Below are 16,048 nucleotides of genomic sequence, written 5' to 3' on the forward strand. Positions count from 1 at the left end.
TATTTATTTTTATTATTTTCTGCTTCCCCCTATTAAGATGAACCTGCATTGGGCAATGATTTTTGTATATTTATAGCTGCTCCAGACCCCAGTCTATAATGCCTGATATACAGCAGGCACTCAAATATTTATGAAATGAGTCAGTGAATGAATGAATGCTAGAAAAAAGAGAAGAAAAGAATAGAGAGGTAGGCTGGGGCCAAAGCAACAACAACAACAAAAAAATTAAACACTTAAATGACTGGCTACAAAGCTTGGCCTTAGTTGGAGCCTTAAGAAGAAGATTCAGGCCAGGTGCTGTGGCTCACGCCTGTAATCCTAGCTCTCTGGGAGGCCAAGGCGGGAGGATGGCTCAAGGACAGAAGTTCGAGACCAGCCTGAACAAGAGTGAGACCCCGTCTCTACTAAAAATAGAAAGAAATTAATTGGTCAACTAAAAATATATAGAAAAAATTAGCTGGGCATGGTGGCGCATGCCTGTAGTCCCAGCTACTCAGGAGGCTGAGGCAGAAGGATTGCTTGAGCCCAAGAGGCTGATGCCACAGCACTCTAGCCTGGGCAACAGAGTGAGACTCTGTCTCAAGAAGATGATTCAATGGTGGGCATACAGTTGTCACTCAGTATCTGTGAAGGATTAATTCCAGGAACCTCCCCACCTCCAGGATACTAAAATTTGCAGATGGTCGAGTACCTTATATAAAATGGGGCAATATTTGTATATAACTCACGTATGTTCTTTTATAATATTTAAATCGTCTCTATATTACTTATAATTTCTAATACAATGTAAATGCTATGAAAATAGTTGTTACACTTTATTGTTTAGGGAATAATAACAAGAAAAACATCTGTACATGTTCAGTACAGATGCAATCATTCACTTTCTTTCCTAAATATTTTCGATTCACAGTTGAATACACAGATGCAGAACACAGATAGAGAGCCAAATGTAAATACACTGAATCCAAAAGCAGATTAATTAAATCCTATCCTATGTCCTAAAACTCTTGAAGTTCTATTACTTTAAGTGCCTATTCTATGGGCCATATACCTACCATGCCAGGTGCCATATATATACATTTTCTTTATTCTCCACCACATCCTGAGCCACAAGAGATCCATAACTTGCCCAAAGTCACTTAGTGGGAAAGTGTGGTACCAGGATTAATCCCAGAACTGCCCAACTTTAAAACAGCTTTCTACCATGTTTCCCCGAAAATAAGATCTACCCATAAAATAAGCCCTAGCAGGATTTCTAAGCATTTGTGCAATATAAGCCCTACCTCCAAAAAAAGACCTAGTGATGGGCGTGGCTACGCAGTGTATCTGCACAACCCATGCATTTCTTTGTGAAGCGGTAAAGAAGTTGAACAGCCCTTTTCATCTGCCCCATGAGAGCTCTATTGCTTGACATGAGAGATTGGGGCCATTGGTTCTAAAGGAAATAGAGTTGCAAGAAATTCAGGATGGAATTCAGGGTTTGGAGAGTTATGATAATTTTCCAGAAGATGACAACTTAACTATATTTGAATAAATGGAGATTGTTGTACAGTACTTAAAAAAAAAAATAACACATCCCCCGAAAATAAGCCCTAGGGTGTCTTCTTCAGGAAAAATAAATGTAAGGCCCTGTCTTATTTTCAGGGAAACATGGTAGTCCAAATCTCTGCACAGTGCTAGCACATATTAACAAAGATCATTACTAACATTTATTTCATATACTTAAGTAAAAAAAAAAATACCCTTTCCAGATAACTGTATAAAAAGATGAAGATTTCTCAATAATTCATGAAAAGTCAAATACCTTGGTTGATGCCTGGTCGTATTGTGCTGTTGTTCTCACTAATTCATCCCTACTTTTGTTTAAAACCTTCTCTTTTTCAATTAATTCCAATTTTGCTTTCTCCAGTTGGAGTTGGAGTTCTTGAAATATATTCACTTGGCCTTTCATTTGTTTTTCTTGTCCTTGTAGACGTAGTTCCAACTCATTAATGTTGCTTCTTAGCTCTTAAGCCACAAGTAAAAACCACACTCCAATTAGTACATGTTTCATAAAATGCTCAGAATGTATCATTTATTTTACTCTACTCTGAAATCTTCAGTAAGACAAATATAAACAATTTATGTTAAACACAGAAGCCACTTTAATTGGATTTAACTTCAACGGTCAGTTTCTATTGTCATTGTTAGTCAAATACTCTATAGGAAGGAGAAACACATTTTCTCATGTTCTCACAGAGAAACACAGGGGGAAACGCTTTTCTAAAACCACAAATACTAGCTTATTGAGGCTACAAAAAGTACATCACATATAACACCAAATTTGTTAAAATCACCACTTGGTTTTACACACTGGCAAACTCATATTTGTTTTGTGCCCATATCCATGCAAATTAGTGCTAAGCAGTGAAAAGTTCACCCTCCTATATTCTCTGCTAGCTTTACCTCCAGTAACGATCAAGACAGTGTGAACCTCCTACACTGCCAAAATTAACAATGATTTTTTTGTTGTTGTTGCCACTTTTTTCCCCACATACACATGACACTGGTTCCAATGGCATTGGCAGTGTGACAGCTCTCACCAGTGAGCACTGATGATGATTTTCAATATATCACAGCACTGGAAATTATCATATTCTACGGAGTGGATTCCAAAACACCACCTGGTACCCTTGGCCGTCAGCTGCAGCAGGGCACAGCAGCCAAGGTGACAGGTTTGCTCCCATATGGACAGCCTGGCAGTGAGGAGCAAAGCTACTCTGCAGACACACGCACAACCTCTGGCCAAAGCTGGTCAGACAGCAGGCGTGTCCTGTGGGCCACAAAAGGAGCTAGATGAGCAGAGTGGGGAGTGCAAACCGTAACCAACCTACTCACCCCGTCTCTGGAAAGTTAACTGAAAGCCTCTCAACCTACTTCTAAAGGATTCAGGACACCAGAGTCTCAATGCAAATATTATAAAAGCGCATTCCAAAACCGTGGTATCTTTTATCATTTTCAAAAGGACAGTATTTCCTATAACCAGCCTGAGATGTTGAACCGTGATGTGTCTAACAAAACACATAAGCACGTTCTAGGATTAAAATATGCGAAATCACCTCTGAAATTATCTCAGGAGAAATTAACTTAAACTTAGCTCAAAAGTTACCTTGATTCTGTGCTTTTAGTTGATCCAAAAGTGGAGAACTGCTAGAATTATCACAGAAACTGCCATTAGCATCTCTTTTCCCTCTTTGCAAAATTGATCGACTTGGAGTCGCCTCGAGTTCCCCGGAAAACTTAGATGCAGAGAAATCTCTCCTAACTGGAGTTTTTTGAGAATTGGATGAAAGACGACTTGGGGTCTTCTCTTGTTGCCATGAGAACACAGACGAGGAAGCCTGGTGTCGAGCAATGTCTCGGTGATTCATGGTGGCTTGGGGAATGGTCTGGCTTGCTTTCTGTACAAACAGACACTCTTTAGAGCCCTTCAGAAGTCTCGCTATTCAAGGCTATCTATTTTCAGACAAAACGTAAAGCCATAATACCAAGAAGCTGACACTTGTACTGTCTACCACAAAAGAATGTTCATCAGGTTAAGGGAACCATAAGTCCTAATACCCAGTGATGAAATTTTCTAATGGTCAGATTTCTCAGCATTGAAGGGGTAAAGCCACTACCATCTGAGGCCCAACCTATTTAAAATGGGCTAAATCTTAGTATTTACTCTGCATCCCTCCTGTCATCCATTAAACATGTGAGTATTCACTCTCATTCATTTCGAATTCTAAAACTGGCTTTCCATTGCCCGTCCTTGGTCACCTCAACCTGTAGCTTTGCACAAAGAGAATTAAAAGGAAACATTAGCCTAAGTCAAGAATCTCACTTTCCATCGTACCACTCACTCCCCCCACCCAAAAAAAGGTCACCTAGAGTGTTTTATATAATAGACATGTGTGGACTATCTAATGCTTTTCATTATTCTTTCTGTTCTCTCTATATCCACTCTGACAAATATCAAGACTCAGATGTAGATGTAACATTAAATTTTTTAGAGCAAGCACTTTTCTTGCCATAGGAAGGAGTTTAATATGTATAGAGACTCATATTCTCCATAAAATAACTCTGAGAATCAATGTCAGGGGCAGAAACGGTACCAATGAATGAGGTGGGTGACAAAGTACATAATATTTCTAAAACAAACCAGAGAATTAGTATTTAATTTTTATTCACCTTGATAAGCAATGCCTTAATTTAACTTAGATATGTATATCAGAATCCTGGTAACCTCAAAACAAGGGTTAAAGGAGTAAAAATTGTTAAAGTTCTAAGAAACAGGTACTTTCTGAACCTCAGTATTTAAGGCACTTATTGTAAATTCAGCCTTAAATTGTTTGCTGAATAGTTCATATGTTTAGCAGGAAGATATCATTAAGTGCGAGACTGGGTTTATTTTTTTTAGCAAATAACATCATGTGAACAGAAATGACAGAGGTCAAATTTAATAGATATTTTCAAGGTATTTTCAGGGTTAGTCCCTGAACTAGAAGCAGGGGTTTTAGAAATCTACATTTTGTTTAGTTTGTTGACATTAAACAAATCTTTTCACCTATCCTTTTCTGCTTATTTACCAATATCAATATGGAGTTTAAAACTCTTGCCAGCAACTTATTTAAAAGCACTGAGAAAACTATGTTGGTAGTTTCTGAAATAAACATTTCACAAAAACCAATCCTCAAATTCCAAGTCCCTGGTAGTAATCACCACATTCCATCAAAAGGACAGTAGAGGAAACAACTGTCTCCAGGTGACAAAGCCTCAGGGATAATTCTCTGGTCCTACCCTCTCCAAACACGCTCAGTGTCACTAGATCTTAACAGGGAAATAATTAAATGGCTATGGTTTCCGTAGAATTCCGTGACCATTTAATATTTGGGCATCTCTAACCTCTCCACTCTATTTTACTCTCTCCTACCTTTTTTTTTTTTTTGAGACAGAGTCTTGCTTTGTTGCTGTGGCGTCAGCCTAGTTCACAGCAACCTCAAACTCCTGGGCTCAAGCGATCCTCCTGCCTCAGCCTCCCGAGTAGCTGGGACTACAGGCATGCACCACCATGCCTGGCTAATTTTTTCTATATATATTAGTTGGCCTATTAATTTCTTTCTATTTATAGTAGAGACAGGGTCTCGCTCTTGCTCAGGCTGGTCTCGAACTCCTGACCTCGAGCAATCCACCCGCCTCAGCCTCCCAGAGTGCTAGGATTACAGGCGTGAGCCACCACACCCAGCCTCTCCTACCTATTTTTAAAACTAAAAAAAAAAAAAAAAAAAAAAATCACCTTTAATGTGCTAGGAACTTTTTCTCAGTATAAGAAAAATATATCAGCTCTATGTAAAACAGATTTTCCTCTAACCTTGTTCTATCTTACATCAAAGCACTTCCATGACTGCATACTCTATCATAGGGCCCTGATTAACTTACTTTAGCCTGCAAGGCTTTAACCTCTGCCTCTAATCTTTTTCGTTCTTCAACTTCTTTATTATATTTTTCTTTTAGATCTTCATACTTGGAACCTAAAAAACAAACAATGAAATACCGTTTTATGTCAATCACTGATTTCGTGAAGGAATGCACAGGTCAACAATGATTATAGATAGGCTAGAAATATCTTAGTATACCAAGTAGAAAGAACATTTTAGTTAGGGAAATAGATTAAAATATTGATCAATTTACTCAAAGATCAACATACACAGAAACATAGGTGTTTTGGATATTCTGAAACCGAATTTCTTTTAAAATACACGAGAGAAGGATGAAGCGAAAAGCTTAAAGGCTTAACCCAGTGGCTCAACATAATTCAACAGATATGCAAATGGATACGTAGCAAGTGGTTGCAGCTTTTAAAAATCAAATTAAAAGTTTAATTCAAAGTTCAGTTAATTCATTTATTTTACAGAATTAAAAATCTCAATAAAAGAGCTGTTTATACCAAGGGAAAAAAATCTTTACCGCTATGATAGTAACTCGGTGTTAGCGGAGCTGTAAAAACGTTTTGCGGTGTACTGCACGGATTCAGAGAGACATCTGCAGACTGTGCAGCTTGTTGGCCTCTTTCAAGTTCAGATTTACACCTGTTAGAGAGGACCCGAGAGGCAGACAAATCAGTTAGAGCAAAGGCTACAGAATACCAATGCCACACATTCCCAGAGAATAATAAACTTACAAAGAAAACCACCCTCTACGAATTCTTAGCCATTTATCCATCAGACATTTAATAAGAACTATGGCCCAGACATAAATGCCTCCAAAGGAACTCAGTCTAGTTAGAGAAACAGAAATACAAGCAGATAATTATGATGTTATAAAGGCTATAATAAAGATCTGTAATAATTACTATTATACAAGAGCAAAAAATTGAGAGGTTGGGGATATAGTCCCAGCAAATATCATATCCTAGATCTTCAGAAATAGGAGAGGAAAGGGATGTCATTGAAGCATGCACTCAAATCATGAGAATGGACAAACCAGAGAATTAGTGTTGAATTGCTAAGTCATTAGTAATTTATAATTGCTAATGATATTACTTCTGATATTTAGTCATTACAAAAACGTATACTTGATATACTGATCTCATATTATATGACATTTTAAAAACAGAGATTAAGTTAATATAACACATGTAGAAAAGATATGGCTGGAAACAGTTATAAAGATATGGAGAAAGTAAGTTACATATTGTACAGAATACCTAAATCATTCAAGCAAGTTCTGAACACCTTTCAGAACCAAACAACACATGTTAAAAGAGGGCTCAATTCTTGCAAGTCTGATTTTAGCTTAATATAAGAAATAAAATAAACACTCCATTAGCATGGCTAATGGGACACACCAGTCTCTTTGCCATAGGCACATTACTCAAAACAGGGAGTGAAGAAAGTAACTCAGTGCCCTTAGCTCCAACCAGCTCCAAACTCAATCTGGGAAGGAAGAGGCAACGTGTGAGCTGAAAATAATGACTGCTCAGCAAATTAAATCACCACATTTGAGCTTATAGTAGGTAATAATAATGTCCAATAGAAATGTTCTATTAGTATTAAAAAAAGCAACAAGAGGCCAGGCACTATGGCTCACGCCTGCAATCCACTCTAGGAGGCCGAGGCGGGCGGATTGCTCAAGGTCAGGAGTTTGAGACCAGCCTGAGCAAGAGCGAGACCTCGTCTCTACTAAAAATAGAAAGAAATTAATTGGCCAACTAATATATATAGAAAAAATTAGCCGGGCATGGTGGCGCATGTCTGTAGTCCCAGCTACTTGAGAGGCTGAGGCAGAGGGATTGCTTTAGCCCAGGAGTTTTAGGTTGCTGTGAGCTAGGCTGATACTATGGCACTCTAGCATGGGCAACAGAATGAGACTCTTGTCTCAAAAAAAAAAAAAGCTACAAGAAACAAGTAAAATCAACTTTAATAATTTAACTATTTTCAAGATATTATTATTCCAACTTGTAATCAAAAATAATTAAATATTTTACATTTTTTGTATTAAATCTTCAGAATATGGCATGCATTTATTATATATTCACAGTTCATCTCAATCTGCACCAGCCACATTTCAAGTACTCAATAGCTCCATATAGCCAGTGGCTAATGTAATGGAATTTGCAGACTGCCAGAGGTGTAACAAGGTTGGTGACCCTAGAGATGAATTTTGAAGAACCTTGTAAAACCTGTGTCTCTTTTCCCTCTTAAATTCACATCTTATCCCCTTTCCCCTTTCCTTTCATTTGAAAAAAAAAATATTGATTTTAAATATTAAAGTATATACCCTGCTACTACTTTCATAAACCTTTTGTTGCTCCTTTCTCCTAGGAAGAAAAAACACAAACCACCACCACCAAAAAAAAGCATTAAAAAGCTAAAAGCTGTTTTCTACTAGGTTGAACTATATATGAGATTTCCAATAGCAGCAATTTTGAATGTTTATTCCAAATGGCTCAACCTACCCTGTTGGACAGCTTCCTGAAAATGAGTGGCCACTGAGGGAGAAAATAAGTTTCTACACTGCACTTGAAGGTTACCAGTGAGAATTTGAAAACAATATTCAGTTGTTTTTATGGTCTAGAATTTATAAACTTTTATAAATATCTATTATCTACATCATAGATGAGTGTGTGTGTGTGTGTATATATATATATATTTTGTTATTTTTTTGTTTTTTAAGAAGTGGGGTTTCACTCTGTTGCACAGACTAGTATACTTGACTCATAGCTCACTGCAGCCTCAAACTCTGGGCTCAAGCAATCCTTCACCCCTACCCTATCAAATAGCTGGGACTACAGGCGTGCAACCACTACGCTCAGCAAGAATATTTGTACACCAAATGTACTATGGGGAGTATCCTAACCCTATGATGATAATAATGACAACTAATAAAAACTGATAATAATGGTAATAATAAAGCTAACATTTAACAGTTGCTTCATGTCTTGTATAGTCCTAAGTACTTCATATCTGTAGGCATTGCTACCACATGGCATTCTGCAATGAAATACAGAAATGTATACAAAATTGTCTTTCCTAAATTGTTAAAAATAAACATTTCTACCTAAATTATTAAAACTAGTATTTCTAAAACCTGCACCTAACATGTGCTTTCCAAAGAAATAATTATTCCAGCATACTGGGTGAGCTTCCTACTTGCCCTAGCACCTGTTTCCCAAAACTATCATCTATCTTTCATTCATTCACTCAACAAATATTTGAGGGCCTACAATTGTCAAGTGCTATAATGCAGTGAAGAACAAGACAGACAAGTTCCCTTGTTCTCCTGGGACTTGGGACAGTAGACAATAAACAAGAAAATAAAAAACTCAACAAGACAGACGTTGACTTACTCTAATACCCAACTTTTAGATAGCTACATCCTACACAGATAGGAAACAAAATTAGAAAAACATTTCCAGGCATATAAATTATCATCTTCATAGAAAGATAAATAGGAGTAATTTTAAAATGTCTTAACTTTCAAAAATATTTTTTGCGATATAGGTAGAATTAAGATTATTGTAGCTATGCCAGGAAAAAAAATTCTTGGTATCAAGATTGTTTATTAATCACAAAAGAAAAAAATTACAGTGGAGAAACTCAGACCTTTACAGTCGAAGAAACTTAACTTACGGTGGAGGAACCTAAACTAAGTGATCAAGGTTGTAAGTCATATTACATCATGTACCCTCTGAGATGATGCACCGAGAAAAGTACATCATAACTTTGGCAATATTCTTGCTAAAACTTAATAACCCCACTATGATCCAGTGGAGCTCAACCAGAGACAATTTTGCCCTCCCAATAGACACTGGGCAATTCTGAAGACATTTTTGATTGTCACGACTTTGGGGTAGGGTGGATGCTATTGGCAATCTAGTGTTTACAAACCAGGAATACTATTAAGTCCCATACAACACAGAGGTCAGCCCTTCATAATAAAAAATAATACAACCCAAAACGTCAACGATGCTTGTGTTGAGAAACCCTAGTCTAATTAGAGAAAAAACATCAGCCAAACTGAAGTTGAGGGCTATTCTACAAAACAACTGACCAATACTCTTCAAAAAGGTCAAGATCACAAAAGACTAGGAACCGATACAGTTTAGAAGAAACTAAGAAAACCTCAACCAAATGCAAGGTGAAATGTAATTCACCACATAAATAGAAGTACAAAAACCATATGGTCCCCTTAATAGACACATAAAAAGCATTTGACCAAATTCAGCACCCTTTTATGATAAGAACACTTAACAAAATAGGCACAGATGGGACTTACCTAAAAATGATAAAAGCTATACATGACAAACCCACAGCATAGATCATACTGAATGGGGAAAAACTGAAAGCATTCCCACTCAGCACTGGAGCCAGGCAAAGTTGTCCTGGATCACCACTTCTAACATAGTGCTGGAAGTCTTAACGAGAGCAATCGGACAAGAGAAGGAAATCAAAGACATCCAAATGGGGGCAGAAGAGGTCAAACTATCACTCTTTGCTGACAATATGATCTTATAGCTAGAAAACCCCAAAGATTCTGCCATGAGACTACTGGAATTGATAAACAATTCAACAAAGTCTAAGGTTACAAAATCAATGTACAGAAATCATTAGCATTCCTCTATACACCAACAACAGTCAAACTGGGAACCAAATCAAAGACTCAATATCCTTCACAATAGCAACAAAGAAAATAAAATACCTAGCAATATATTTAACTAAGGAGGTGAAAGACCTCTACAGAGAGAATTATGAAACAGGAAAGAAATAGCAGAGGATGTAAACAGATGGAAAACCATACCATACTCATGGGTTGGCAGAATCAACATTGTTAAAATGTCTATACTACCCAAAGTGATCTACAGATTCAACACAATCCCTATTATAAAATACCAACATCATGTTTCACAGATCTAGAAAAAATAATTCTATACTTATGAAACTAGAGAAGATCCCATATAGCAGAAGCAATCTTAAGCAAAAAGAACAAAATGAGAGGCATCAATTTACCAGACTTCAAGCTATATGATAAGGCTATAGTAACTAAAATAGCATGGTATTAGCACAAGTACAGAGGCATAGACCAATGGAACAGAACTGAGAACCCACTGAGAATCATCCTCATATAGCCATCTCATCTTTGACAAAGCAGATAAAAACATACACTGGGGAAAAGAATCTTTATTCAATAAATGGTGCTGGAAAAATTGGATAGCCACATGGAGAAGACAGAAATAGGATCCGCACCTTTCACCTCTCACAAAAATCAACTCACAGTGGATAACAGACTTAAACCTAGGGAGTGAGACTATAAGAATTCTAGAAGAAAATGTTTGGAAAAACTCTTATAGACATTGGCCTAGGCAAAGAATTTATGAAGAAGCCCCAAAGGCAATCACAGCAACAACAAAAATAAATAAAAGGGACTTGATCAAATTAAAAAGCTCTGCACAGCCAAGGAAACTATCATGACAGCAAACAGACAACCTACAGAATGGGAAAAAATATTCTCATGCTACACATCCAATAAAGGGCTGATAACTAGAATCTAGAACTCAGGAAAATCGCACGAAAAAAAAAAAATCAAACAATCCCATTAAAAAGTGGGCAAAGGACATGAACAGAAACTTTTCAAAAGACAGACAGACTAAAGGCCAACAAACATGAAAAAATGCTCAACATCTCTAATTGGGAAAATGCAAATCAGAACCACAATGAGATATCACTTAACTACAGTGAGAATGGCTTTTATCAAAAAGTCCCAAAACAATATATGTTGGTGTGAATGTGGAGGGCTAAGAACACTCACACACTGCTGGTGGGACTGCAAACTAGTACAACCTCTATGGAAAGTAATATGGAGATACCTCAAAGAGCTACAAGTTAGAACTACCATTTGATCTAGTAATCCCATCACTGGGCATCTACCCAAAGGAACAAAGGACACTCTGTAGAAAAGACATCAGCACTAGAATGTTTATAGCAGCACAATTCTCAATTGCAAAGATGTGGAAATAACCCAAGTATCCATCAATACATGAGTGGATTAATAAAATGGGGTATATATAGACCATGGAGTACTATTCAGCCACAAAAAACAATGGTGATCTAACACCTCTTGTACTATACTGGATAGAGCTGTAGCTCATTCTACTACTAAGTGACTATAACAAGAAGGGAAAAACAAGAACCACATGTACTCACCATCAAATTGGTATTAATTGATCAACACAAAAAACATTGCAATTTATAATAATTGCATTGTCAAAGGAAAAGATACATGCATCCAATGAACACATAAAAACAATATCCATAAATTGCCATTCAGAAAAATTACCTTTTAAGTTCCTGTTCCAGTTTTTCTATTTGCTTTTTGGTTGAATTTAGTTGTCCTTCCTGAAAATTCACCTGTGACTCCTTGACTTGAAGTTCATGAGAAATCTTCTGCTTAGTTTTCTCCAGATTTTCACATATTTCTATCAATCTTTGATTCTCCCTTTTCAGGTTTGTGCCCTCGCTTTTTTCATTTTCAACCTAACGGGAATTGTTGAGAAGAAAACAGATCCATTATTTCAGAAACTTACCAAGTATTATTTGTAGATCTGAGTCCAATACTAATTTTCTGAGATATGGTTATAATAAGCTAGAAACCAGTGCTTTATAGACACAGAAATTTTAGATGACCACATTTTGAAGCCTATAGATAGAATAGTTCCACAAAGTTATGCATGAGATCATCTTGGGCTACAAATACTAATCCTAGAAAAGGAGGCTTTAATATCCTTTCAAGAATTTAAAAAAAAAAAACAAAAATAAACCTTATAGATCTCCCTTAGCAATTCGTTTTCAAGTTTGGCTGGTAAAGCTAGTTACTGTAAAAACTGGAAAATTCTCCCGCAAGTAAAAACATTTTAGAAGTACTGATTATATCACTATGTGGTTGGCTGATACAGAGATAATGAAGAAGTACTATTTAAGTTTTCATTTACTAGTCCTGAAGAAGTTCAGTACTATAAAGGTAAAAAGTCCAATCCTGGAAAGCAATATCCATTTAACCACAAAATGCTCTAATACTGTCCCCACATTTGGAGCCGGGGGCTTTTGGCCTTATTGGTGTGCAATGCAAAAGCAATTCCCAGTTCGTGGTCCCAAACAGAAGTTAAAATGGAACTCAGTAGCCCTAAATACTTGCAGGTAAGCAGAAATGAGGGCAGAGGATGGAGAAAATTAGAGGCAATTAAAATAAAAATGACTCAAAAGTGGAAGGAGGGGATTACCACTTGAAGACCGCAAAATCATTTTTCTCTAAATTTAAAGAAGATGATAGGATTAATTGAAAAATGAGCGAACTGTTTTCAATACCAGCATGTCATTGATGATAATGAGTGAACAGTTGCAAAGACCAGAGCTTCAGGGGTACCTTCTGCTTTTGCTTCTGCAATGCAGCCTCCAGAGTATCAAGCTGAAACTGCCTTTGCTGCTTTTCCTTCTTCAGTTTGTCCATCTGTCCCTCCAGCTCTTGAATTTTCTGAAGAGCTCTTGTAGGCAGGCCTTCTTTCCATTCTTCCAAAGCCCAGCTCATTTTGTTCTCCCTTCTTTATTATGCCAGCATTTATAAATAAACTGAAAAGAATAACCAGACTGTTTGGTCTTACTATAGTAAAAGGAATGTCTAAGAGACTGGCCAGTCTACCTAACCACCTCAAAGGACCAAGTTTCAAAACATCACATGTCAAAAGACAACCAAGTATAATATCTATATTCTCCACCCTCTGAAAAGCAACTACCAAATAATTGATTATGAAGTACATAATATGTTGTTTGCTCTCCCTTTGCTTACTGTTTTTCTTACTTCTCAGTTTTGACTTCTAATACAGCTACCTGCTTTCTACTGCTCATGGTTTGTTTTCATTATACAAAACATGAATATTTTGCTGTAAGGTTTCCAGGTGAAAATAGGTTCTAGACACAAATCAAATGCATGACAAGTTTATTTTTCAAATGTTCCTCTTTCCCATCATTAATTACCACCCCATACTGTGCCCTTTTTTCCTCTGAAAGCCTTTTCTGAGACCCCTGACTGGCCACCTCATACTTTCCCTCTGTCACAATTCCCCTTCTCCACCAAAAAAACCTGAGTCCCCTCCCACTCTGGCACGACTGGGTGTGAGAATGATAACCCTGCCTCCTCCTCCTCCTCCTCCAGACCAGGACCCCTGTCATTTATGTCTGTGTCCTCATAACATAGCAGGGCCTGCCTGCCACACAGGCCCGTCCAGACAAACGTCTGGATGGGAGGGAAAAGCAGCTAGGGGGAGAGAGAAATGCCCTTGCAAACCAACAACAGGCACGCCGCCCCGCCGCCCACAGCAAAACCCAGGCTTGCATCTCCTCAGTGCAACGTAGGTAGGACCAGGGTCCGAATTTCAAAGAGGAGCCACTAATCCCCGGACCTGGAGGGCTGCTCGGAGATACCTGGTCACCTCCAAATAAAATGAACCCCCAAAGTGCGAGTTGGTGACCGAGCGGGGTCTCCGAGCACCAGTGCGGGCCCAGTTTTGCCCGGAGCAGAGGGGCGCCGACACCACCCCTACGAACCTCACCCGGGGGCCGAGTCCCCAGTCGGGTCGGCGGGAGGGGACCGGAGCGTGACCCCCACAGGCCCACCCCCCGCCCAGCTTCCGCGGGCAGAAAGCCAGCGCCTCCCCGCCTCCCCGCCGCCGGAGCCAGCCGGGACGCAGGCGGGACGCTCACCTCGCTCCCGTCGCTACCTGGGAGGGGAAGGCAACCTCTCGGGGAGTCCGGTTCCGGCGCGGCCTCCGCCGGGCTGGAGCCCAGATTCCGACTCAAACTGCCCGCGGCCGCCACCCGTATTCGATTCGCCCGCCTCCGTCGCGACTAAACTCACCTCCACGCCTATTGGTCACCGTGGGCGGCTCTGGACCAATCCGCTTCCGCGTATTTGGGCTGCCGCTTTTGATTGGTCCTTTTGGATGGATTTTAAAAACAAGCCGGCCGCCGGAGGTGCCTGCGCCTGGGTGAGTGTGCTTTTTTTGTTGTCGCGGAGAGGCGGAGCCCACGTGCTTTTGCTGGCGCCAGACCCGATTTTGGACCGCTATTTCCCTAAGGGCCCAAGAACTGGCCCGCTGATTATGAGGGTGTGGTCTATGGCCCGCAGCCAGGGGGAGCGTGCTGCCTGCTGAAAACTCATGCACTGCGCATACAAATGGACGTCTTCACTAAATAGATAATTTAGGACGTAGATACTAAGCACTGTGCTTGTCATGCAGTCTTTATACAGTGTCATTCTTAACAACTGTTTGAGGAAAGTATTATCCTTATTTTATTTATTTAAAAGTTAACTGAGGCACATGGAAGCTAAGTGCAGTAATCAGAAATTGCATCTAGGCAATGCAAGACGTCGCTCTTAAGTGCTGTCCTCTATCAATTATATTGAGAAGGTGATTCTGAACACTCCTCAGCCGGGATTCGAGGGGCGTACATTGCATCAGACTCAAAAATTCAGAAGACTCTTCAAAACTGGGTGTAATCTCTCCTTTTTGTGAAGCCCACTAATTCTGTATGTATTTTATATACTTGTTTTATGTTCCTGTTCAACTATAAATAAGCTTCTAATGTCAGGAGCAAAACAATGGATTGTTAAAGTAATAGATCTCTAATGATGGGGTCCTCCTCAATAGGTTCCAAACTTTCCAGACCCCTTTCTTCACCTTTCATTGCGCAGTTCCTGCAGCCTAGTCTGATCTGTACCTTTCACTGAAACTCTATTATACTCATTCCTCAATACTCAGTTCAAATGCTGCTTCTTCATAAAACCTCCCTATCCCTACGCACCTCTTAGACATAATTATTTCCTCTATCTTTCCTAGAACTCGGTTTATACTTCACTTTTAGGATTTTTGCCATGTCTTGTATTTATATGTCCATCTGGCTCCCCCCCACCCCCATCAGACTCAAAAATTCCTTTACAGTAAAATCTGTTTTCATTCAGCTTTGCATCCCTAGTAACTCTGCACATAATAATTGAAAAACCAAATTATCTTGGGAGGTGAAACTGCCATCTGGAGAAAGGCCTTGTTCTCTAATATGCTTGAATCCCCAAAGGGAGGGGAAGGAGCAGGTGGGAAGAAGAACTTTTGCAGGACACTGCCCTAACCAGCCTAGGATCTGGCAGTTCTGACATCTGAACCAAATTCTGTCTGACTCCAATACCAGTTCGAATACGATGCTGGCCTTTAGCAGGTGGGGCTGATGTACTAGAACCATATCGAAGAGTATTGAGGCCAGGTGCGGTGGCTCACACCTGTAATCCTAGCACTCTGGGAGGCCGAGGCGGGTGGATTGCTCGAGGTCAGGAGTTCAAAACCAGCCTGAGCAAGAGCAAGACCCCCGTCTCTACTATAAAGAGAACGAAATTAATTGGCCAACTAATATATAGAGAAAAAATTAGCTGGGCATGGTAGCGCATGCCTATAGTCCCAGCTACTTGAGAGGCTGAGGCAGGAGGA

At 39.2% G+C, this 16,048-nt stretch overlaps 1 protein-coding gene across 1 annotated transcript in view; it reads right to left on the minus strand.

Moving 5' to 3' along the window:
- CENPF (centromere protein F) overlaps window positions 1–14,560 on the minus strand; it is a 56,834-nt gene extending 42,274 nt beyond the window's left edge. Inside the window, exons 1-7 of the mRNA XM_075997055.1 lie at window positions 14,274–14,560; window positions 12,940–13,142; window positions 11,857–12,053; window positions 5,989–6,110; window positions 5,461–5,552; window positions 3,149–3,440; window positions 1,805–2,007 (exon numbers count right to left, since the gene is read on the minus strand). Of these exons, the coding sequence (XP_075853170.1) occupies window positions 1,805–2,007; window positions 3,149–3,440; window positions 5,461–5,552; window positions 5,989–6,110; window positions 11,857–12,053; window positions 12,940–13,101 (1,068 nt within the window). The 5' untranslated portion in view covers window positions 13,102–13,142; window positions 14,274–14,560. The remainder of the gene's footprint in view (window positions 1–1,804; window positions 2,008–3,148; window positions 3,441–5,460; window positions 5,553–5,988; window positions 6,111–11,856; window positions 12,054–12,939; window positions 13,143–14,273) is intronic.
- Window positions 14,561–16,048: the final 1,488 nt, after the last annotated feature.

This window comes from Microcebus murinus, chromosome 23, assembly GCF_040939455.1.
Source record: "Microcebus murinus isolate Inina chromosome 23, M.murinus_Inina_mat1.0, whole genome shotgun sequence".
Classification (NCBI taxonomy): Eukaryota; Metazoa; Chordata; class Mammalia; order Primates; family Cheirogaleidae; genus Microcebus; species Microcebus murinus.